We start from the raw sequence: 22,102 nt of genomic DNA, 5'->3' as shown, positions 1-22,102 counted from the left end.
AGGTGAGATTCCCCAGGGTTGTAAGGTGCACACACAGCCTCTACGCAAGGGCAATGTGATGCAGAATTTGGATTTTGGAGGGGAAGTGCTTCTGAGGACCCTTGGGGCCAGGGAGCTTCTCTTCCTGGGGGCTTCTCGGTTGCTAGGCTGTGTAGGGGAGCCCTCGTGACTGCCTTTCTTCTTCCTGTGTCGCTGGGGAGGGCTGCAGATGCCTCCCGGCTGAGCTGGAGGGTGCTTCCCTAGGCTACCACGCCCCATCTCTGGGCATGGGTACCCTCATAGCACCAGACGCGGGTGGATTCCCGGCAGATGCACTCAGATGGGCAGTGGCAGTGGTTCCCCAAGAGTGTGACTTGGAGAGAAGGTGCCTTTTCCTCCTGAGCCCCTGGTGCTCCTGGAAGCTCCCTTTCCTGCTGTCACATACGGGGATCAGAGTGGCCGGCCCTTAGGCCATGGGAGGTCTTCTCGAAGAAGCTGGCAGGAGGGGCCAGCCATCTGCCTCCTGAGGCCTGCAGGGCTTCCTCTGAATGCACAGCTTTAATGGAGGGGTCCTGGAGGGGAAGGGAAGTTTCTAGGTGGCTGTCCTGGGTGATTCAGAGGGAGGAAAACCTTCCTTACCATTGAAGTCTTCTGGAAGCAGAGGGGTCTGGGGAGCTGCCAGCTGCCTGCTGGTGAGGGTGTCCTTTTGAGACCAGATGGAGACAGGTTTAGGCGTGGGGTTGACTCAAAATCTCTGGACTTGCCCCTTCGGACCTGGGCCTGTGGGTGTGGTTCTTGACTCAGGCCTTTTAAACTCCGCTTTTACAGTTTCTCCAGTGGTGAAAAGATAAACTCTGAAGACATACCTGAGACTGGGCACTTTACAAACAAAAGAGGTTTAATGGACTTACAGTTCCACATGGCTGGGGAGGCCTCGCAATCATGGAGGAAGGCAAGGAGGAGCAAGTCACATCTTACATGGATGGCAGCAGGCAAAGAGCGAGCTTGTGCGGGGAAACGCCTCCTTATAAAACCGTCAGATCTCATGAGACTCCTTCACGATCACAAGAACAGCACAGGAGACACCTGCCCCCGTGTTTTAATTACCTCCCACCGGGTCCTTCCCACAACACGTGGGAATTCAAGATGAGATTTGGGTGGGGACACAGTCAAACCATATCAGACTTCCAGGGCCAGACACTGGGTTGGTCTGGTTCTGCCCTAGAGTGACGTGTTTAATAAGTGATGACTGTGAGTGGCTGACCCAGACCTACAGAAGGGAGCAGACAGGCAGAAGATAAAGACAGGTGGCTCTGAGACAGTGGCGTGTCTGTATTACACGGAATTTCCCTAGGAAAAAACGAAGTTGGCCCCCAATCCATGTTTCTCCATCACCTGCATTGCCCCATGAACACCCGCCTGCTCTTTAATTACACATTGTGGATGTTCGGCCCTGGGATCCTTCATTGCCCAGGACAGATCTTTGAGTACGGGGTGAGCTGACCTCGCCACACTGAGTTCCTGGCCCCGTCCCTGGAGCTCACACCTCAGAGGAGAAACCCCTGATCCTGCCAGCGGGGGGCGTCCTCCCTGCTGCCCCCAGGGGCTGGGGTGAAGTCAGAGAGGGACCCTGAACACGCCTGCCTGTGTGTTTTGCAATGGCTGCAGGTCCTGGGTCCGGCATCGTCATCCGACAGGTGTTTTGGATGATGCCTGTGTTGAATTCCATGGGAAGTGTTAATTCAGGAACCACTGCCCACCTCTGTGACCTCTCTAGTCAACTGCATCCTGCCCCGATGAACACATCCCAGCTCCCTGGCCTCACAGCCGAGGTCCTGTGTGCAGTGGGTGAGACAATCCCCAGGCCAGCAAGCCTTCCCGTCCTCTGCACCTCATCTGTAGATGAGGCTGCATGGCAGAGACAAGCTCTCTCGTGGCACATGGAGTGTGCTGGTGCAGCACCTGGTGTGTCCTAGTGTCCCAGCTCTGTAAGGAGACCCTTATTTGTCACATTCATCTACCAACTGGACTCATGTGGGAGGGAGTAAAGGTAGCTGCTGCCTTATCTGTGACTTCCAAGGGCTTGGGCCCAGAGCCTGGCAGCTATTGGATGCTCAGTGCACGTCTGCGTGTATGTATATATGGATGGATGGATGGCTGGCTGTGGGTGAGTGGATAGGTAGATGGGTAGACAGGTGAGTGGATGGGTGGATGGATGCATTGCTGGATAGATGGATGGGTGGATGGATGAATGGATGGATGGATGAGTGTACATGTAGATGGATGGATGGGTGAGTAGATGGATGGATGGATCAGTGAGTAGGCAAACAAATAGGTAGATTAGGTAAATGGGTGGGTAAATCATGGATGGATGGATGGGTGGATGAACAGACAAGTGAGTGGATGGATGGATGAATGGGTGAGTGGATGGATAGATGGGTGGGTGAATGGGAAATGGGATGGGTAGATGGATTGGTGAGTGGATGGATGGATGGATGGATGCGTGAGTGGATGGATGGATGGGTGAGTAGATGGATGGATGGGTGAGTGGATGGATGGATGAATGGATGGATGGGTGAGTAGATAGATATATGGGTGGGTGAATGGGAGAAGGGATGGTTAGATGGGTGGGTGAGTGGATGCGTGGATGGATGGACATGGGGGTGGATGGATGGGTGATTGGATAGATGGATGCATCAATGAGAAGGCAAACAAATGGATAGATTAGGTAATGGGTGGATAAATGATGGATGAATGGATGGATGGGTGAATGAGCAGACAGGTGAGTAGATGGATGCATGGATGGATGGATGGATAGGTAGATAAATTAACTAATAACGCTGTTTCCTCCACTAGGCATGCCCTTTTGCACATACTTTAAGGCCTCACTGGCCACCTCCCAGAGCTCCGGATGTACCTCCTTCCTCTCATTCTGTCTGGTGTTTGGTCCCAGGCACGGTTTTATCTGTGCCACCTTTGCTTCCTAGTGCCTTGGGGCCTAGAGTCACCAGCTGGAAGTGGAGTTGGGGAGTGTCCCTGATTGCCCCTAGCCCACACTCAGCAGGGAGCAGGTGCTTGGCAGAGAGCCTGTTGCTGTGGGAAGGGACTGGGGGCCCGGAGGGCTTGGCTGCTGGGTGCCAAGTGCTTGGTTGGAAAGGGAGGTTGCGGGGGCGAGGGACGGCACGTGCTGTCAAGCACACGCCTCTCCTGGCTCCGTGCTGGGCCGGAGCCCCACAGTCCAGCCCACGGGCTGTCAGATGCCACGTGCCTCTCACAGGGAGAGGTAGGCATCGGTTTCTGAAAACCAGCTGCTCCGGGTGGAAACCCTGGCTGGGATCCTAGTTCTTCTTATTTGGCATGGTAAAAATGTCAGTACATTATTTGTCCACCTTAGATCCTGCACTGGTGTCCTGAAATGGACCTAAAACGGCGGTCGGCCAGCTATGCGCGCAGCAGCCTACGACATTAGGGTGTGATGTGCTTGGAAGGTTGCTTCTTCCTAGTTACCGACCGAGACGGTGTTGACAGTTGATTGTTCAGTAAACATTACCGCCGCACATAGCGGTAAATGACACCGCAATAAATAAATGTTAGGGAGAAAATGCAGGCAAAACTTGACCATGAAAGCAAGGCATTTCTTGGAATTTTTTGTCTTCCCCGAGCAGGTAGGGCCATGGGAGGAAGGGGTTAAAGCGGCTGCCTCTGTGTGGCGACTGTAGCTGGCGCTGTACTCTGGGCTCTGCAGTGTAACTTGCAGCTGGGTAATTCGATGGAGGGAATGCCTGTCTTCTAGAAAGGTCCTGTGGTGATAGCAGGAGGGCTGAATTGGGCTGGGAGAGTTCAGGTGAGAGTCCAGGGGAGGTGGCCAGGTGGGACCTCTGGGGGTGCGGGTCTCTAGGGGTGCGGGCCTCTAGGGGTGCGGGCCTCTGGGGGTGCAGGCCTCTGCCTGGCCAGGAGCAGCTTTTTGGGTGGATCCTGAGTTCGCGCCCCTGGTCTGGTGGGAAGGAGTTTTATTTAAAGATTATCACTTGATTTTTATTTTTGGGTGAGGCAGGGCCTGTTGAATCAGTCGTGTGCCAAGAGGACTCCTGCCTGAGAGATCTACTTTTGCAGGTTTAAAAATAGCCGCAGAGCTGCTTTCCTTCCTTCCAGTAACTTCCCTGTGGGCTGGGCGTCGAGGCTGGGTGGAGGCCGGGCCTCGGCCTCACCGTCTGGGCCTGCGTAGGCCTGAGCCGACGCATCTCCTTTGCCTCCCCTCAAATCAGGGTGGCCGTTCACTCATCAGAGAACGTGCTGGGGGCTGCCCTGGAGTGACCGGTGAGGTGGTCATCCCTGCCCTTCTCCTTCCAGACGCTGGGGAGGTGTGAAGGCTGGAGTGGGTGGGTGCACAACCAGCCTGGCTGTCCCGGGGCTTCCTTTAGCCTCTGTGGGGCGATTTGTATGTGCGATGTGGCGCCACACCAGGCTCTTGTCCTGTCCCAGGGGCTCCTGGTCTGTGGCTGATCTGCTTCATTCCTTGGAGAGTGGTGGCTGGTGCTATCTGGAGTGGGTGGGGCTGCCTGCAGGACCAGAGCCACTCTTCCTCGTGAGCATCCCTAAACCTTGTGCTAGAGCTTGACCCCCGACTGCAAGACGCCTGTGGGTCTGAGGGTCCCTCTGGGCACACAGAGTGTCCCCTGGGCCTCCTTCCATCTTCCCCTCCACCCCGACATATTTTGCTGCCCCATGACTCTTGTGGTTGGAGTGGGGGCAGGCCCTGGCCCATTGGGTAGCCATGCTGGTTTCCCCATGGCCATGCACCTGGGCTGCCTCGCTTTCTTTCCTGACAGTGAGACGGCCGACGTGCCTTCCTGGGCACTGGGGGAGCAGACCCCTGGATGAGAACTCACGAGGCAGGCACAGATTTCTCGTTTCAGGTGCTCCCTTGGCACTTAGGTTCTCGGGGTTCGACTCACTCCTTGGCCAGGCATTTTGGGCCCCTGGCCTCCCACTGGGTTCCTTGCCATTCGGTGGCTGCTGTGACCAGGTCTGCTGTGCACTCAGCCCATTTCAGCCGGCACTCGACCCTGGAAGAGGCACAGCTCACTGGGCTGGAAACAGTGCCACGGGATCCGCACAAGCCGTGGCCTCTGATGTGGTGGCTCCTCTGCTCCTGCAGGGCCATGACTTTCTGGTCTGATGTCGCAGGCCACGGCTCCCACCCCTGGGTCTCTACCTGGGACTTGGCCCCGGCAGGTGTGATACCACGCGCATCCTGGTGCACCCGGGCAGCCTCCCATCCCTGTGCGGCGTGTATGGCTGCCGCCTGGATGCTCACACACGTCTTGCACGTGTCTGTGCCCGAGACAGGTGCAGGGAGTCTCGGGAGAGAAGGTGCCCGGTGCTGCCATTAGGATGCGCTGTGGCAGGTCATGCATTTCTGGGCTGCGTGGGTGACTCTGGAACATCCCCTCCATCTGTGCTGTTCACTGTGGAGCTTTAGAGAGGCTCAGTGTACAGTTTTCTGGTGGGGCCGCCTTGGTGGCGGCGCCAGGGAATCCTGCTTCAGGTGCCTTTGGGGGCACAGCTGGAAGTGGGGAGGAGAGAGACAGAACTGGGGCCACCGGGGACCCCATACTCCTGGAGGGCTCCTGGACCCACCAAAGGAGGGCTTCCAGTGGTTTTAAGACCCAAGGACTGCCAGAGGCAGGAAAGTCCACGCCAGGCCGGGTGGAAGGATGAGGACTCGCCCAGCCTGCCTAGGCACTTGGTTCCTTTGCCTGACACGATCATCTCAAGGGAGAGGATGGTTGGCACAATCATGGCCCCACAGAGTGGCCATGTCCCCCTGCCTGTGAATATGGCCTCCCCTGGCAGAAGGGACTTTGTAGATGTGGATGAGTCGCAGACCTTTGGCGGAGATGGTTCTGGATTATTGAGTCACAGGCCTTTGGTGGAGATGGTTCTGGACTATTGAGTCTCAGACCTTTGGCGGAGATGATTCTGGACTATTGAGCCGCAGACCTTTGGTGGAGATGGTTCTGGACTATTGAGCCGCAGACCTTTGGCGGAGATGGTTCTGGACTATTGAGTCTCAGAACTTTGGTGGAGATGATTCTGGACTATTGAGCCGCAGACCTTTGGCGGAGATGGATCTGTACTATTGAGTCTCAGACCTTTGGCGGAGATGGTTCTGGACTATTGAGTCTCAGACCTTTGGCGGAGATGGTTCTGGATTAGTGAGTCGCAGGCCTTTGGCGGAGATGGTTCTGGATTATTGAGTCTCAGACCTTTGGCGGAGATGGCTCTGGACTATTGAGTCTCAGACCTTTGGCAGAGATGGTTCTGGACTATTGAGTCTCAGACCTTTGGCGGAGATGGTTCTGGACTATTGAGCCGTAGGCCTTTGGCAGAGATGGTTCTGGACTATTGAGTCGTAGGCCTTTGGCAGAGATGGTTCTGGACTATTGAGTCTCAGACCTTTGGCGGAGATGGTTCTGGACTATTGAGTCTCAGACCTTTGGCGGAGATGGTTCTGGATTATTGAGTCGCAGGCCTTTGGCGGAGATGGTTCTGGACTATTGAGCCGCAGACCTTTGGCGGAGATAGTTCTGGACTATTGAGTCACAGGCCTTTGGTGGAGATGGTTCTGGACTATTGAGTCGTAGGCCTTTGGTGGAGATGGTTCTGGACTGTTGAGTCACAGGCCTTTGGTGGAGATGGTTCTGGATTATTGAGTCGCAGACCTTTGGTGGAGATGGTTCTGGATTACCCGGGGGCGCACAGTCACCACAGAGGTTCTGAGACGGAGGCGGCAGGAAGGTCAGGGGAGGCTGTGTGAGGGTGAGGTCAAAGGTCACAGTGATGTCATTGCTCCCTGGGGGCCCCCAGCCAAGGAGCACCGGGGCTTCGGGAAGCTGGAAGGGCAGGAAATGGGTCTCTCCCTACCAGGAGCCTCCAGAAGGAACAGCCCTGCCCACGTCGTGACCTCAGCCCAGGGAGACCCAGGCTGGACTTCTGACTCCAGAACTGTAAGAGAATACGTTTGTGTTGTTTTAAGCCGCTGTGTTGGTGGCGAGCCATGGGAAACAAATGCAGAGGTCACCAAGGGGCCCCGTGGCCTGCCCTGTGTGTGGCCTCGCTCCCACCCCCACCCTGCAGACACCTCGGCCCTGACCTGCGGGGCAGGGAGGCCTGTGGGTGGGGCAGCCCGGCATCTTTGGCGTTTGTGAGCAGCTTGAGGAGGCCGACTCCGGAGGCCGAGGGAACCCAGAGCCTTGGCAGCAGCCACAGGTTTTCGGGGCCTGGATGGGGGCCGGGGCTGGATGAGAGGAGTCTGCCATGTGAATACCAGCTCAGTCGTTTGCTCTGGGCAGGAAATTGGCCCTCCTGTTTCTTTTCTTACTCGAGGAAGAGAAAGAAAAATTGATGATGGGGGATTTGCATCGCTTTTGTCCTGTGGAAAGATACAGCTGTGCTCGGCACACTGCAGTTGACCTGAATGTGTCGCTGCTGGCCGGGAGGCAGGCCTGTGAGATGGAGTCGTGGGGCGTGTGATCATCATTTCAGTCTCTGGAGACACAGCAGCCTGGCCTTGCAGGGAACCGTGTGCTCGGAGATGGGAAAGACTCATGGGAGATCAACGGTCAGACGCTCCGGCCGGTTTTGTTTACTTAGCTGTCTTTGTACCGTCAGAAATGACACCGGGCAAAGGTGGGAAGCCTCGTGGCTCTTCCAGAAGCTGGGACAGGCTGATTCGCCACACTGTCCGAGGAGCCCTGTCTGCAAGGCTGAGGGGACCGTGCCGCTGGCCGACCTGGGAGCCAGGCGTCCTCTGGGCTCTGAGCAGCGTGGATGGCAGGGCTCTGGCATTCACATTTGTTTGTGCTCTTCAGAGAGCCTGACCCCAGGAGGTCCAGGGTGGAAAGAGGGGCGGCTGCCTGAGGCCCCTTGGACCTCTGAACCCAGGCTTGTGAGTGTACCTTTTCACACAGGCAGGCACGATGCTGCATCCCAGGCTCCAGGAGGGACCCGTGTCCGCATCCGTCCACATCCATCCCTGGGCTGGGACTGGCCACCTTGGCCCAGGCTTTGGCCAGTGCTCTGCCGCGTGGTGGAACCTGGCTGGCTGCTACCCTTTCACGGCTTAGTCATTCCAGAAAGGGGTGTAGAGGGGAGCCCCATTTAGGAAAATGTGGTTTCCTGTTACCCGTGCAGGGAGGGGCCGAAGTGCCTCTCTGACCTATGGGTGGAGAGGCATATGGGCTGCCTTGACCTTGACAGGGCCAAGACCAGAGGAGGTGACGTGTGGGTGCTGGGAGTTAACCCGGGAAAGCACCCGAGCCTTCCCGCCTTGGCCTGCTCCACGCAAGAGCCCTGCTGGGAGCAAGACTGCCCAGCGTGACTTGTCTCACCTCTGTTCCCACGCGGTGAGAGTCACTGCCACAACATGAAGACAGAGACATGACATGAAAACGCCCCGTGGCTGTCTCTGAACCCTCCGCAGCTGGCTCCGAATTCGGGACTGAGCCAGGCGGACGCTCCCTTTGGGGAGAAACCCCGGCTGATGGGGCACTTGGTTCTTTCCTTTGCTCATCCAGTGAGACTTGATGAAGCCCCTTCTGTATGCTAGGGACATCAAAAGAGGGGCCAGGAGGCTGAGAATTGGGTCCCTTGGAGGTGGCTGGGGAGTGGGGTGGGAGGGCAGCATCCATCTCAGATGGGCTGAGATGCCCAGGTTCTCCTGGCTGTCGGTGGGCATGTGACCCTCTCGGAGGAAGGGTCCCCAGGCTCCTCTTGCCTTGGGGCATGGACCCGCCCACCAAGGGCTCCAGGGCCAGGCTGGGCCCACGCCGTGGGTTCACCCGCTCCATGCTGCTCTTGGGGACCCACCCAGGCACCCTCTCAGGGCAGGGTGGTGTCCCCTCTGTTCATGGTGGTGTCCCGGCGCTGTGGCAGAGTCCGGCATGTAACGATTACCTGAGTATTTCTGACGAAAGCGTGCAAGAGCTGGCCCTCAAGTGGCGCCAGGAGGGCGGAGGGCTGGCAAGCCCCTTGCAAGGTTGGCAAGGGGCTGGGTGGAGGTCCCTGCGGGGGGTGGGGTTTGTGGACTCATCACCATGTTAGGGCTGTGACCCCAAATGCCCAAGTCCCCGGCTGCCTCCACTCCGTGCACGGCCTGCTGGTCAGCGCGTCTGCCCTCCCTGCTAGACGCGCTATGTGAGAACCGGCCGAGATCCCCTCCCAGCCACTCTCCCTTCCCCACATCTTGCTGGCTCCTCCTTGGGCTAGGCTGGGTCTTAGGGCTGGAACAGAGGGTGACACCGCGGTGGTCCCTTCTCCAGAATCTGTGGAGTGTGTTGGGCACAAGTCAGGGAGGCCTACAAGTAATGGAGGCCTGGAAATGTCACACGTTACCAGGAGGTTGTGTGTCGTCTCTGGGAAGCCCCACCCAGCACCCGGAGTGGGACTCATGTTGTCCCCAAGAGGAAAGAGCAGGGCCCGTGAGGGAAAATGACAGAAGGCTGCACTGGATGGGGGGGCTATTGGGGAATTCACTTGGGGAAGTGGTATTGGGGTCAGGACTGAGGCTGAGGGACACCTGACCCCGGAGGGCGGAAGAGAAGCTTCCTCGGGACCAGGGCCAGCACATGCAAAGGTCCTGGGGCAGGCCCTACCCTGGGCAAATCGGAATATTTTCTGGACATTTGGGGACCTAAAAGCAAATCTCTGTGGCTTGAGCCCAAAAAGCAAAGATGAGGGTGGTGTGGAGGCTGGGAGTGGTGTGGAGGCTGGCAGTGGGGGGGTGGGGGCCTCGGGAGGGTGTGGAGGGCGCTGAGGCTGGGAGTAGGGGGGCCGCCTCAGGAGGGAGCTTCAGGCTGGGAAGTGGATCCATTGCCAGCCCGGTGAGGAGTTCTAAGCGGGAAAGCAACACGTTCTGGCTTGTGCTTTAAAAGCAGCCTTGGACCTCAGCTTGGAGCCGGACGGGAGGGTGTGCGAGGAGCTGGGACGCCATTTAAGAACTTGGGGATGGGTCTGAGGTACCTGAGAGACCAGCAGAGCGGATGGATGTGGGATCTTGGAAGAAAGAACCCCAGACATGTGGGGGTGAAGGGCTCCCGCCCGAGTGTGGCTGGCACTGCTCCCCTCTGCTGTAAAGGAGCCAGCCGGCCGCCCAGGGAGGGCCTGGGTACAGCTCCCTCAGCCCTGGAGACGTGGCCCTCACAGCCCCGGGTCAGCCCTGCTGCTCTTGCTGGCTCCTTCCTGCTGCTCTGAACTGGAACCTCAGGCCCGGCTGGACCCTGCCCCTGTGACCCGGAAGCCTCCCAAGGCCCTGGGCAGAGGCCACCTGCCTCTGTTCTGACCCTGCGTTTGTTCAGCCCCCGGACTGGACACTTGGTACCTCGCAGCCTGTCCCGAGCCCTGGGGAGGCACCGGCTTCATCTAACGCTCAGCCAGGTGGTGGAACCTGGTCATGTCAGCGGGTTGGGGACCTCGGTCCACGGAGAAAAGTAGCCGTGCCAGGGCCAGACGCTTCTCCCCAGAACGGAGGCAGGGCGGAGAGGGTGAGCTCTGGAGCAAACCAGCCTGATGAGACCAGGCAGCCCGCAGGGACAGGCCCAGTGCCCCGCACCCCACCCTCCATAGGGAGGGTCTTGTCCAGGCCAGCTCAGTTACCCTGGTGGGGGGCTCTCGGGAGTCCAGGATGCTGAAGGACCCTGAAACCATGCTTGGAGAAGAGCCGATCCCAGAAGGCAGGGGAGCGAGGCAGAGCTCCAGACACCCACAGTGAACAAATGGATCCTGGCCCTTGGCAAATCTGAATACTGTCTCACTGGTTAGTAACGGCGTCCACCGAGCCGCCAGCATCCCCAGTGGGGGTGGAGCTGGTGAGATGCTGGCGCCTGTCTCTTCCCTCTTGGGTACCATGAGCCTGTGGCTGCCGGGCAGGAAGGTGTGCTGACCTTTGGCTTCTGGGTTTACTGACCCCAGTCCACCTGCGGCTGCTCCCTGCCTGGGCACCGCCCCCTGCTGTTTCTTCACGGCTACTCCTGGACATTGGCCTGGGACTGGGGCCTGAGGCTGTCTTACTGCCCTTGGCCTCAATGTTAGAGTCTTAGGTATGGCCCTGTGGCCCCAAGTCATGTGGTGAGGTATCCAGGACAGGAAAGGAAGCTACTGGGGTCACTCTGAACATCTCCCCACCCTACCCAGAAAGAAGCTTCCAGGCTTAGAAACCTGCCTTCAGCCTTTGACTGCTGGCCAGACCCCCAAGGGTTCCTGCCTCACGCTGGTGGGGTCTGGCTGCTGGCCCTGCCCACGAACCTGGGTGAATTCACTGGCCATGTTCCTTTGTCTCCGGAATATCTTGTGGGACTCCAGCAAACGCTCTTCTCCTGCTGCCGCTGCCATTTTGTAAGATCTCAGCGTGTCCACCCCATGGTCGGTGTGGTCTGTGCAGTTGAAGTCAAGGCTGACCAATCTGGACCCTCAGCCACCATAGGCCACAGCCAAGGCAGCCTTCTGGGTAGAGACAGCACTTAGGTGACCCTCAGCTGGGTTCTGCAAGCCACTGCTGCCCCGTCAACCAGCGTTGTTCCACCTGGACTTACCCGTGACCTTGCCTGAGCCTGTCAAGGAGATAGGGTTGGGCTGGGCAGGGGACACCACACAGAGGAGGGTGGGTGGGCTGGGGAGGGGAGCATCTAGGCAGGGTCCAGTCAGTGGCCCAGGCCTCTGGGAAGGACCAAGGACCTGGGGGTGTCCACAGGTGCCAGCTCTCTGCTCTCATCAGTCTGTTGCTCTCGTCCTTCATGCGTGGAGCCTGTGCCAGGCCCTGGGAGGGCAGTGGGGGAGAAGCGAGGGCCTCAGGCTTGCCCTTAGGTGACCCAACACTGTTGGTTTGAGGAGGAGGAGGCAGGGCTGGGGCAGAGGAAGTGGGAGAGAGGCCGAGTCCCCTGTCCCCTATCTTCAATTGGTGGAAGTGTCCTGACTCCCAGAGTCTGCCTGCCCTCTCTGGCTCCTGGCCCTTCCATCCTCAGTCTTCCAGTCTCTGACCTCGCCACCTCCCTCTGCCTGGATGCTCTTTCCCAGAGTCTGTGGCCTCACTGTGTTCCCTCCAGGTCTTCACTCAGACTTCATGTTCTCCCCAGGCTTTCCCAGAGCAGCCCTGTGTCCAGCCTGCCCCGTGCTCTTCTGAGGCCCCCTGGCCAGCTTGAGCTGTGGGCTGTCCCTGCTGGCCCAGGGCCTTTGCTCTGCCACCGATGCGTCCCAGAACCTCGCCCAGCGCATGGAGGCGCTGGGTAGGTGTGGTGGGCTGGCCGGGTGCGGTCAGTGTCCTCTCCGCAGGTGTCCTCAGCGTGGCGGTGCTCGGTGAAGTGACTTTTGTGTTCTGTGTTGCACTGTTAGGAACATAGTGAAGAAATTCACACCCTTGCTTCATTCTGGCCCTAGTCATGCAATAGTAGCCCCCTTAATAGCTCCTACCCAGGAGGAAGGACCGGATGGGGACCAGTGTGTGTCCTGCTGTGTGAGCACCCTGTACCCTGGAGGAAGGTCAGGGCTCAGGTCTGCTTACAGAGCAGAGACCCTTCTGCTGTTTCTGAGTCAGGCACCCCTGCCCCAGCATCCCAGAGTCAGAGGGCCATGTGGACATGAGGGATGGTCACCTGGCTATTCTCTCCCCCATAGAGGAGGAGCTCCGGAAGCTGCGAGAAGAAACCAATGCGGAGATGCTGCGGCAGGAGCTGGACCGGGAGCGGCAGCGGCGGATGGAGCTGGAGCAGAAGGTGCAGGAGGTGCTGAAGGCCAGGTACCCTGCCTTCCTCGGGGCCCTGGCCTGTGTGCGGCTGCCCCAACCCCCCACCCCACCTGCCCCAGCCTCTGCTGCACCCATAGCCTCTTGGCAGCAGCGTTCTTGGCCCTGGAGAGGACTGAGAGTGAGGGTGGGCCCGGCTCCGACTTCCCAGGTGTAGGTCCTGCCTATACCTGCATGAGCCCTGGTCCTGGGAACGTGGCATCTTCCTGTGCCTCTGGCAGTCTGGAAAAGGGGGACCTTGGCGCAGGTGTTCCTGCCAGCTCCCAGGCCTGGGGCCAGGCCGACTGAAGAGAGGCTTGGCATGGGACCTGCAGAGCCCCAGAGCCACCTCGTGGCCCTGATCGTGGCCTGCAGGTGACCCCGTTCTGTGCGTCCACCCATTGCCCCATCCTGAGGGCCGGCCCGGCCTCTTAGGATCTTCCTAGGACCTGCCCTCCCAGCACTGTCTGTGCGTGTTCCCATCTGCCCTGTCTGCCCCAGCCGCACTGCAGCCCCTCAGGGTGCCCTGTGGCCCCTGCCCCCATCCCGGCAGGATCATGTCCTGGGTGCCAGTGCCGCCCTGGCTCCTAGAGGGCATGTCTACAGCCGACGTCTTTGCTCTTGCCTGTGGGTCCCATGCGGGGCCCTGAGTGCTCACAGCCTCCTCCCTCACCCTGCCCTGTGCCTCACAGTGCCGCCAGCAGGAAACAGGTCATTCAGGACCCCAGCGCAAGTTACAAAGCCAATGCCCTCCTGTCTCACTAACACCACGAGGCTCTGTGTCCTTCTGCACAAGTTCAAACTGGTGCCCGGTGGATGAGGCCAGGGAGCTCAGGCCTCACCTCTGGCTCCCAGGCCTCCCGCTCAGCCTCCACTCCAGCAGCCTCCTGCTCCAGCCTCCCTCTCAGCCTCCACTCCCTCAGCCTCCCCCCTCGGTCTCCACCCTCAGTTTCCGCTCAGCCTCCCCTCTAGCATCATCTTCAGCCCCTCTCCTCAGACTCCACTCCCTCAGCCTCCCCACTTAGGTTCTACCCAGCCTCCACTTTCAGCCTCCCTCCAGCCTCCACTCACTCAACCTCCCCCTTAGCCTTCCCACTCAGCCTCCTCCCGGATCTCCCATCTCAGCCTCCCCCACATCCCCCTCCTCCAGCCTCCCACCACCACTGGCCACACCTTTGTCCATGGCCCCCATGACCCACATGGATGGCTCTCACCGGTTAGGGATGCACACAGCGTCTCTGGGACACCCCAGCTGAGCACAGACTGCCTGCTCCGGGCACTCCAGGGGCCGTGTGTCATTGTCAGGGCTCCACGTGTCGCTACTTAGCTGGCCCTGAGGAAGCGGCTCCCTTCAGCACCCTCAGGTTTAGTGTGTGGGAAGACGGGGGGTCCGCTGGGCTGGCTCCCACTTCTTCCTTGCCCGCCTCCTGCAGGTCAGCATGACCTTGTGGAGTGCCCTGGGGGGCTCACGTGGGGGCATCCAGCTAGTGTGGGGGAGGGAGAGGCCTCACTTTCCTATTCCGCCCTGGCAGAACCTCCCAGGCCAGAAATGGGTGCATGGGCCTCGGCGGGCGCTTTACCTGATGCTGAACCTGCTGTGAAAATCCACAGAAGCTCAAAGCTTAAATTACATTTAATTATGTAGAGGTGCGACAGAGACCTGACCTGCCACGCTGAGAGATCCCAGGGACAGGTGCAGTCCCTAGGCATTTGGCCACAGTGCCATCCCCCCGACGGGGCGCTGCTTCTCCCAGGTGGCTAAGGTGGCCTGAGGCTATCCCTGCGGCCCCGCTCCCTGTGTTCTGTTTCCCGTCCTCTCACCCCCGCCAGCACCACTCCGGGATCTGGTCTTCATCTTTTACCAAAGCCCCTTGGTGGCCGGTGTGTGCAGCCCGGGTCAGCTGTGAGGACACAGGGAGCCCCATCTCACACAGTCTCTGCCTTGGGAATGGGTGGGGAGTGGGCAGTAAGGGAACGTCCAGGCTGTGACCCAGGAAGTGGAAGCTGAAGGTCCTGAGAGCATTAAGGGCCCTCCCCTGCTTTACATGGGGGTGGTGCTTAGGAACCTTCTGGAAGCCTGGAGGAGGAGGGGTGAAGGAAGAGCAGTCCCAGACAGAGTGACCTCCTCTTTCCTTGTTATCCTGGTACAGATCTGGGGTGGGTCTGGGTGGCTGTGGTCTGTCCAGGGTGGGTAGGTGTGTGAGGGCACACACAAACAGGTACATGTGCGCGCACACTGCACAAACACACACACCACACCCCCTGAAGCTGCAGGATTAAAGCACAGCAATTCTGTTTATGCAAACCTCTATATTGGTTTTTAAGAAAATTCTCAGAAAGTCACCTTGGTTTAAGGCTACTTGTTGGTGGGCAGAGGTTCTCTCCATTGTGGGTCCAAAACCCACTGAAAAGCTCGCCGTCTGCTTCCTGCCTGCCGCTTACCTGGCCCTGCCCTGTGCTCCGCCCTCTGTTCTCTTCTCAGGGTTTTCTCCTCCCCCAGCTTCCTCCCTCCCCACTCCCGCTCCCCAAGAGTTAGGAAGGTTAGGGGCGACCACATAGCACTTGACCCCGTTCTGTGCTGCACCTGCTCATGGGCCTTGGCTGGAGGGGCTGGGTGTGGGACGGAAGCAGACCCTAGTGGCCATCTAGTGACTCTGCCCAGACCAGGCAGGTCACTGGAGTAGGCTGAGCTGGGAGCTGGGCACAGGCTGCTGACAGGCGGCACCCAGCCTGTTGCCTAGCGTGGTACTTGATAAATACATGTGTGTCAATCAGTATCTTTTCATTAGCAGACAGGTTGGTGATAGGAGAGTATTCTGAGCTTAATGATGAAAAAAGCAGCAAGTGTGCTAAAATGAATAGGAAAGAGTGGTGAGAACCATTGGTTGTTTAAAAACAGAACGTGTGCCTGTTAGGAAGGCAGCTCTGCCTGTGTACGCTCGGAACCAGCATTTGAGCGGTGGGGACTCCGGAGAGAGTCTCGCTGTACCTGAGCCCTCCTGTGCAGCACACGGCCGCAGGAACCCTGGGGGGTGCCTGACTTGGCATGGAGTTTGGAACTAACAGACCTTTTGTCTCTTCTCCCCCTGCTTTTTAAGAACCGAGGAGCAGACGGCTCAGCAGCCCCCAAAAGGGCAGGCCCAGGCCAGCAATGGAGCAGGTACACCCTCCCTGGTGGGCAGGTGGACAGGCGGGCAGGCAGGCGGGTGCACGTCACCTGCTGGTTCTGCAGGCCCAGGTTAACAATGGAGCAGGTACCCCCAGCAGGCGGGCGGGCAGCAGGTGCTGGTTCTGTGCCCAGGCACCTGCTGGCATCCGGGAATCTCCTCCCGTCAGAACTGGGTTAGTGTCTCTGAGGCGAAGTGGTGAGTCACCATAGTCATCATCGCAAATTTCTGGTCACTCAACTGAAGCGTGATTGTGTGTTCTTTGGGGAATACGCTCGTTCTCGGTTTCAGCCTTGCCCCACGGAACAGTGATGTGAGAGCCGCACTGGTCACTGCCACTGCCCTGGTGCCTCCCCGAACGGACCAAGTGGGCAGTGGGGCCATGGTTGGCTGCGAGTGGGGAGTGAGGGGCCACGTGCCCTTTTTTCTCGCTCCTCGTCCTCTATCCCTGAGTGCCTGTTCTTTATCTTGCCCCGCACCCTGCAGGCAGCTGGCACAGTTCCCTGTACCTGAGGGTCAGCAAACTCCAGCCCCCGCCTGGCTTCACAGATTTAAATGGTTTCATTTCATCACATGAGAACATTATGTAAACCTGAAATTTCAGTCCATAAATAAAGTCCACGGGAACACAGCTGGGCCGGTTCGCTGACGGCTGGGATGAGTGTGCCGATCTCGCCTGGACCCTCCCCTTAAAAACTCTGCCAGGCTGCAGTGGGGGTCGGAAGAAGCCGCAGGAGCCTGCCCTGGCCCCATCCTTCCTGCCCGGGTGGCCTTGGGGTGCACAGACCTCAGCCCCCTTGGCCTGTGGCTCTTGAACCTCTGCCCTGAGCCCGCAGCCTCCTGGATATGGTGACCACAGGCCCTCTGGTCCCAGGGCCTGAAACTGTGGCAAGGCAGCACCTGCTGCAGGCGGCTCCTCACTGGCCTTCTGAAGGGAGGAACTGGCCTGTACCCCTGAACCCCCGTTCCGAGGGATTCTTCCGGTTTTCCGCGATGGAGGCTGCTTTCTAGAGGTCTTAGCTTTTTGAGAACAGTGCTGGTCATCAGCACATCACCATGCGCTCAGCCTGGGCTGGCTTCGCTCGCCGGGCACCCCCAGCCCAGAACACAGCCTCCTGCCTTGCCATCCATTGGCTGATGCCCAGGATAGGCAGGGATGGGGCAGTGACCCCTCCAGCTACTTTCTGACAACCCGGAGGTAGAAAGGGGGTTTGATGCAGACCACTGAGGTGGGCCAAGCAGCCTGGATGGACGGGCTGCCCTCTGATGAGAGCCCAGGGCAGGCAGAGAGCTGGGGCCAGGGCATGGAAAGCAGAGAGAGCCTGCACTGAGGTCTTCATGGCCGGGGCAGCTCTGCTCTGTGCCGGTTGGTTTGCACTTGTGTCTTCAGAGGACTGAGCCCTTCAGAGTCCCTTGTACAGGGCCCCTTCATTTCCCTGCCCCACCCCCGAGCATTCCTTGTGCCCCTGCCGGCCGCGCCCTTGCAGTGAGGCCCCTGCCTGCCCTGAGATTCCGGGATCGACCCCAGAACAGGCTGTGCAGCCCTGCCATGCCCTCACCAGGCCCCTGCCCCCTGCAGAGCGCCGGAGCCAGGGGCTGTCCTCACGCCTGCAGAAGTGGTTCTACGAGCGGTTCGGGGAGTACGTGGAGGACTTCCGGTTCCAGCCCGAGGAGAACACTGTGGAGACGGAGGAACCCCTGAGCGCCCGCAGGTAGGGGTCGCCGAGCCTGGGGCTGCCTGTGCATTAGGGGCCCCAGTCCCTGGGCTGAGGCTTCAGTGGGTGGGCCAGCCTTTATCACCATGGGCCAAAGCTGTCCGTGAGGCTGCCGAGAGCAGCTGGAGGCTCCACTGTGTCCGGTCTTCGGGAGGCCATGCCTGGCAGGGGCTCGCAAGGCCCGCTTAGGTGCAGCAGAGCTGCGTGCACCCACTCCGCTCTCAGCCGTGGCTTGTGACAGTTGTATGGGGACTCGGGGGCTCAGCCCACTGCCCGGGGCCTTCCTTGGCTCTTGAGTCCTTTCAGTAAACCTTGGCTCCCCTGCCAGGCGCTGCCATGGGCCCTGGGGATCCCGACGGAGCGAGGCCAGCAAAGGCCCTGCTCTTGAGGACTTCTGTTCTGGGGACACAGGCAGGAGACGAGGGGACGATTTTGTTGGCGAGTCGCCCCCACCTTCCTAACTTGGGGAGCGGCACTGAGGGCCATCCCGGTGCCCCCTGCTGTGCTGAGCCACCGTGCAAGGCCGTTCTGTGCACTCAAGGGGCCCCAGGCTGTTGAGACGCCCTCCTTGGCCCCTACAGAGCCAGCGGAACTGGGCAGTGGGGACTGCAGAGCTGGTGGATGCGTTAACCCTGGGCTCCCATCTCTCCCCTTCTCTCTTAGGTTAACTGAAAATATGAGACGGCTCAGTGAGTACCCGCGGCTCTGCGTGGCGCCCACGGTGCCCAGTGTGGGTGGGGCCCATGGCAGTGGGGACTCTGGGATTCTGAGCCAAACTGACTCTCCAGGGAGACGTGGTTAAGGGGCCTCCTGCCCACAGTGCTGACCACTGTGGTCTGCTCTGTCCCCAGAGCGTGGTGCCAAGCCTGTCACTAACTTTGTGAAGAACCTCTCTGCCTTATCCGACTGGTACTCCGTCTACACGTCTGCCATCGCCTTCACCGTGAGTGGGTCCTCCAGTGGCCGAGCAGGGTGGGTGGGACGTGCCTGCCAGCATTCATCACATGATCAGGCACCTTCTGGGGTGGGAGATAGCCCCCAGGTGGCACTTCTTTGGGCCCCAGGGACATGCTCATTTCTCCTTCTGTAAAGTGGGTTCAGTGATGCCGGCGCCTTCCAGGGGGTGGCTTCAAGGATCAAAGACGATGGGTGTGGCCCAGGACTAGCCTGCATGGCTCCCTGGACAGGGCTGTGGTGCAGCCTCGTCCCCCAGGGTGCCCTCAGGAAAGGCCTCTTGGCACTCACCATGCGGTGCAGTGGCCACACTGCTGAGGTCCAGAGTACCTGGTGCTGGGGCCAGGGGCACCTCACAAGGGCACAGCAGCATGAGGGTCCCAGCCCGGCCCCTGTGAGCCACTAGTCCTGAGGGATTGGAGGACGCCGGGGCCCACATTGCGGGGCCTTGGGGAAAAGGGGCCCAGCCACCCTGCCTGGAACTGCCCTGCCACGGCTGCCACCTGCCCTGCAGAGACTTGCCACCTATGTCTCAGTACTTCGTCCTCCGGGGGATGCCCCTGACCCGGGGTGGAGGCTGTGCCTCCAGCACAAGGAGGATACAGGCAGCCCACCCGCTTGCTGAGGCCTCCAGGCCAGAGAGGAGGCCTCCACAGCCTGACACTGTCCGGGGCTCCTGAGGGCAGCACTGCCCTGCCGAGTGGGCCCCTTGGGAGAGGTCCCTAGATGGCCTCAGCCTGGGTCAGGCTCTCCGGGGAAGTGCGTGGCCCTGTGCCTGCCCCAGGCACTTACTGCCCACCTGGGACATGGGCACTTTGTACACTCACAGATGAAGGCTGGGTGCTGGGGCCACCCGCTCCACCCCGGCCCTGGAAGGCCTCTTCTCCCACCACCCCTCACAAATGCTTTGCGACGGGAGGCCTTTGCTGCCTGGGGTCCCACACGCCCCTGTGCCGTGTCTGTTGTCACTAAGAGATGAGCCCAAGCTTTGGACCAGCCTTCCAGGCCTCACCTCCGTCCTCTGCCCTGTCTGCACATCTGCTTTTTGTCCCGGGCTCTGTGCTGGGCACACATGGTGCCTGGCATGAAGGTGGCCCTGGGCATGCACCTGTCTCGCCCTCAGCAGTGCTTGGCCGCCTTGCCCGGCCAGGCTGAGTCCTGGTTATGCCCCAAGTCTGGAGCGTGGGAGCCACACCGGGGCGAGCGGGATCCCCGTGTGGAATCAGCTGCCGTCTTCTGTCCCCAGGACATGCTTCTCCCTGGGTGGCTCCTCGCTTCCACTGGCAGCTCTTAAACTAGGGAAGCAGCCCTTCCCCCAGCTTCCCCATCAGACGCGCCCTCGTCCCTGAGTGTCTGGAGAGCCGGGGGGGTGGCCTGGTCTCCCCCCTGGGGCCTCCTGGTTGCGGGAGGTGGGAGGGATGTGCCTTGTCCTGATCCAAGCTGTCAGGAGGTCTAACGCCCCGTCTCTCCCCCGCAGGTGTACATGAATGCCGTGTGGCATGGCTGGGCCATCCCGTTGTTCTTATTTCTAGCAATTCTGAGGTTATCCCTCAATTACCTCATCGCCAGGTAGGTGAGCCGGTTTGTCGCGGCCGCTTTATCCCACTACGTGCGTGGCTGTGCTGTCTCCCTGTGTCTCACACAACCGTGACCCCAGCTGGGTATGTCATACACTGACATTTCAGGGGTGGCCCCCCGACAGGCTGCAGAGACCCCCAGGCAGGGCGGCTCCCTGGTTTGCTAGAGATAGTAGTGGGAAGTTCCCAAATCCCCCAGCACCTCCTTCTGTGGGCGGCCAGCAGAGCCAAAGCCGTTCCTGCACCTACCTGAGCATCGCAGGGGACTTCTTCGCAACCTCAGTGGGTGGGTGGGTGAAGCAAGCAGGGCTCCACACCCCAGAAGGTTCCTGCTGGCTGCCTGTTGGAGATGAGCCTTCTGGGGAGGAGCTGGACTGGGAAGGAGTGCCAGTCGCCTGCAGGCAGCCTGCCCGTGTGACCGACACGTTAGCCCCGGCCTGAGTCAGGGCCCTCGCATCACTCCTACCCCCTCTGAGCACTCCCTCCCTGTGGAGACTGAGTGGGGCTCTAGGAGGCCCACACCCTGGGGCAGACCCCTAGTCCTGGCACTCCTGGGTCCTTCTTAGCCTGCGGTTACCCCCAGGAGTGAATGTCAGCCGTGTGCCGGGGCTGAGGGAGGAGCTGCGATTCCATACTTTGACTTGGCCATTCAAAAGTTTGCACTCTTATACAGCAGTGTTTCCAGATGGTTCTCTGTGCCTGCCCCAGTTGGCTCATTTGAAAACGTTTTTTGTAGAAATCACTTAAATACTCTGGAAGGTGTCATTGGCACCCAGCATTGGGGCGGGACCCCTTTGGCTGGTGGATGTTGAAGGGCCGCCCTTCCTGATACCTCTGGCTGCTATTAAATATGTCCCCTCTACCCAGAAGGGCCCTAAGGGAGGGGTTGGTGAGGGTGATAGGAGTTGTCTGCTCTTACAGCAGGGGGTTCTGGGGGCCCTTTTCTCCCCATTAGGCAGCATAGAAGGACCTAGAAGGACAAAGAAGGGCCCCCTCCAAGGCCAGCTGGGCGTGTAGGGCTGGTGATTCGATGCCATCCCCTGACTCAGGTGGCACTGTCATAAAGGTATGTGTGTTTTTTGTTCACCAGGGGCTGGCGGATACAGTGGAGCATCGTGCCGGAAGTGTCTGAGCCCATGGTAAGTCCCTGGAGGGTGCACAGTTTCCTCCGACTGTCTCCGTCACACCAGGCCTCTCAGCCTGTGGGCACCTCTCGGGGAAGCCTCTGGATGAGGCCATGTGGTCATCCCCCGGGAGCCCTGCCCTGGCCCGAAGAGGAAGGGAGGAGGAGGCCAGCCCCTCCCTGGCCCCAAGCCCTGGGAGGGTGTGTGCCCCGCCCCGCTTGCTAGGCCAGGCTTGGCTGTGCGAGAAGCAGATGCCTGGCCCTGGCCTGTCCTAGCTGAGGCTTCCCAGCTGGGATGTGATGTGGCAGGGGCGGGGGACACTGAGGGGCTGCTGTAGCCCCCGCAGCCTCCCCAGGTAGGACGTGAACAGCGGGCTGGACAAGCGGACCTGTTCCCCTCTGAGGTGCAAGAGCCCACCTCTCGGAGGTTGCAGCGAGCCGAGATCCTGCCACTGCACTCCTGCCTGGGTGACAGAGCAAGACTCTGTCTCAAAAAAACAAACAACGACAACAAAACACCCACCTCTGGCCCACTGCCTAACTTTGTAAATACAGTTTTATTGGCCGGGCGCGATGGCTCACGCCTGTAATCCCAGCACTTTGGGAGGCCGAGGCGGGCGGATCACGAGGTCAGGAGATCGAGACCATCCCATCCCGGCTCACACAGTGAAACCCCATCTCTACTAAAAATACAAAAAACTAGCCGGGCGAGGTGGCGGGCGCCTGTAGTCCCAGCTACTCGGAGGCTGAGGCAGGAGAATGGCTTGAACCCGGGAGGCGGAGCTTGCAGTGAGCTGAGATCCGGCCACTGC

The 22,102-nt window shown here is 59.7% G+C and overlaps 1 protein-coding gene across 24 annotated transcripts in view; it reads left to right on the top strand.

Moving 5' to 3' along the window:
* Positions 1 to 22,102, top strand: part of GRAMD4 (GRAM domain containing 4) — a 153,626-nt gene that overhangs the window by 69,756 nt on the left and 61,768 nt on the right. For all 24 annotated transcript variants that reach the window (XM_065521721.2, XM_045364224.3, XM_065521715.2 and 21 more), the window contains exons 4-10: positions 12,649 to 12,769; positions 15,853 to 15,914; positions 17,501 to 17,633; positions 18,300 to 18,325; positions 18,488 to 18,579; positions 20,068 to 20,159; positions 21,258 to 21,306. In XM_065521721.2, coding sequence (XP_065377793.1) covers positions 12,649 to 12,769; positions 15,853 to 15,914; positions 17,501 to 17,633; positions 18,300 to 18,325; positions 18,488 to 18,579; positions 20,068 to 20,159; positions 21,258 to 21,306 — 575 coding nt within the window. The remainder of the gene's footprint in view (positions 1 to 12,648; positions 12,770 to 15,852; positions 15,915 to 17,500; positions 17,634 to 18,299; positions 18,326 to 18,487; positions 18,580 to 20,067; positions 20,160 to 21,257; positions 21,307 to 22,102) is intronic.

Source organism: Macaca fascicularis, chromosome 10 (assembly GCF_037993035.2).
Source record: "Macaca fascicularis isolate 582-1 chromosome 10, T2T-MFA8v1.1".
NCBI classification, from domain to species: domain Eukaryota; kingdom Metazoa; phylum Chordata; class Mammalia; order Primates; family Cercopithecidae; genus Macaca; species Macaca fascicularis.
This window is presented reverse-complemented; position numbering and strand designations above follow the sequence as displayed.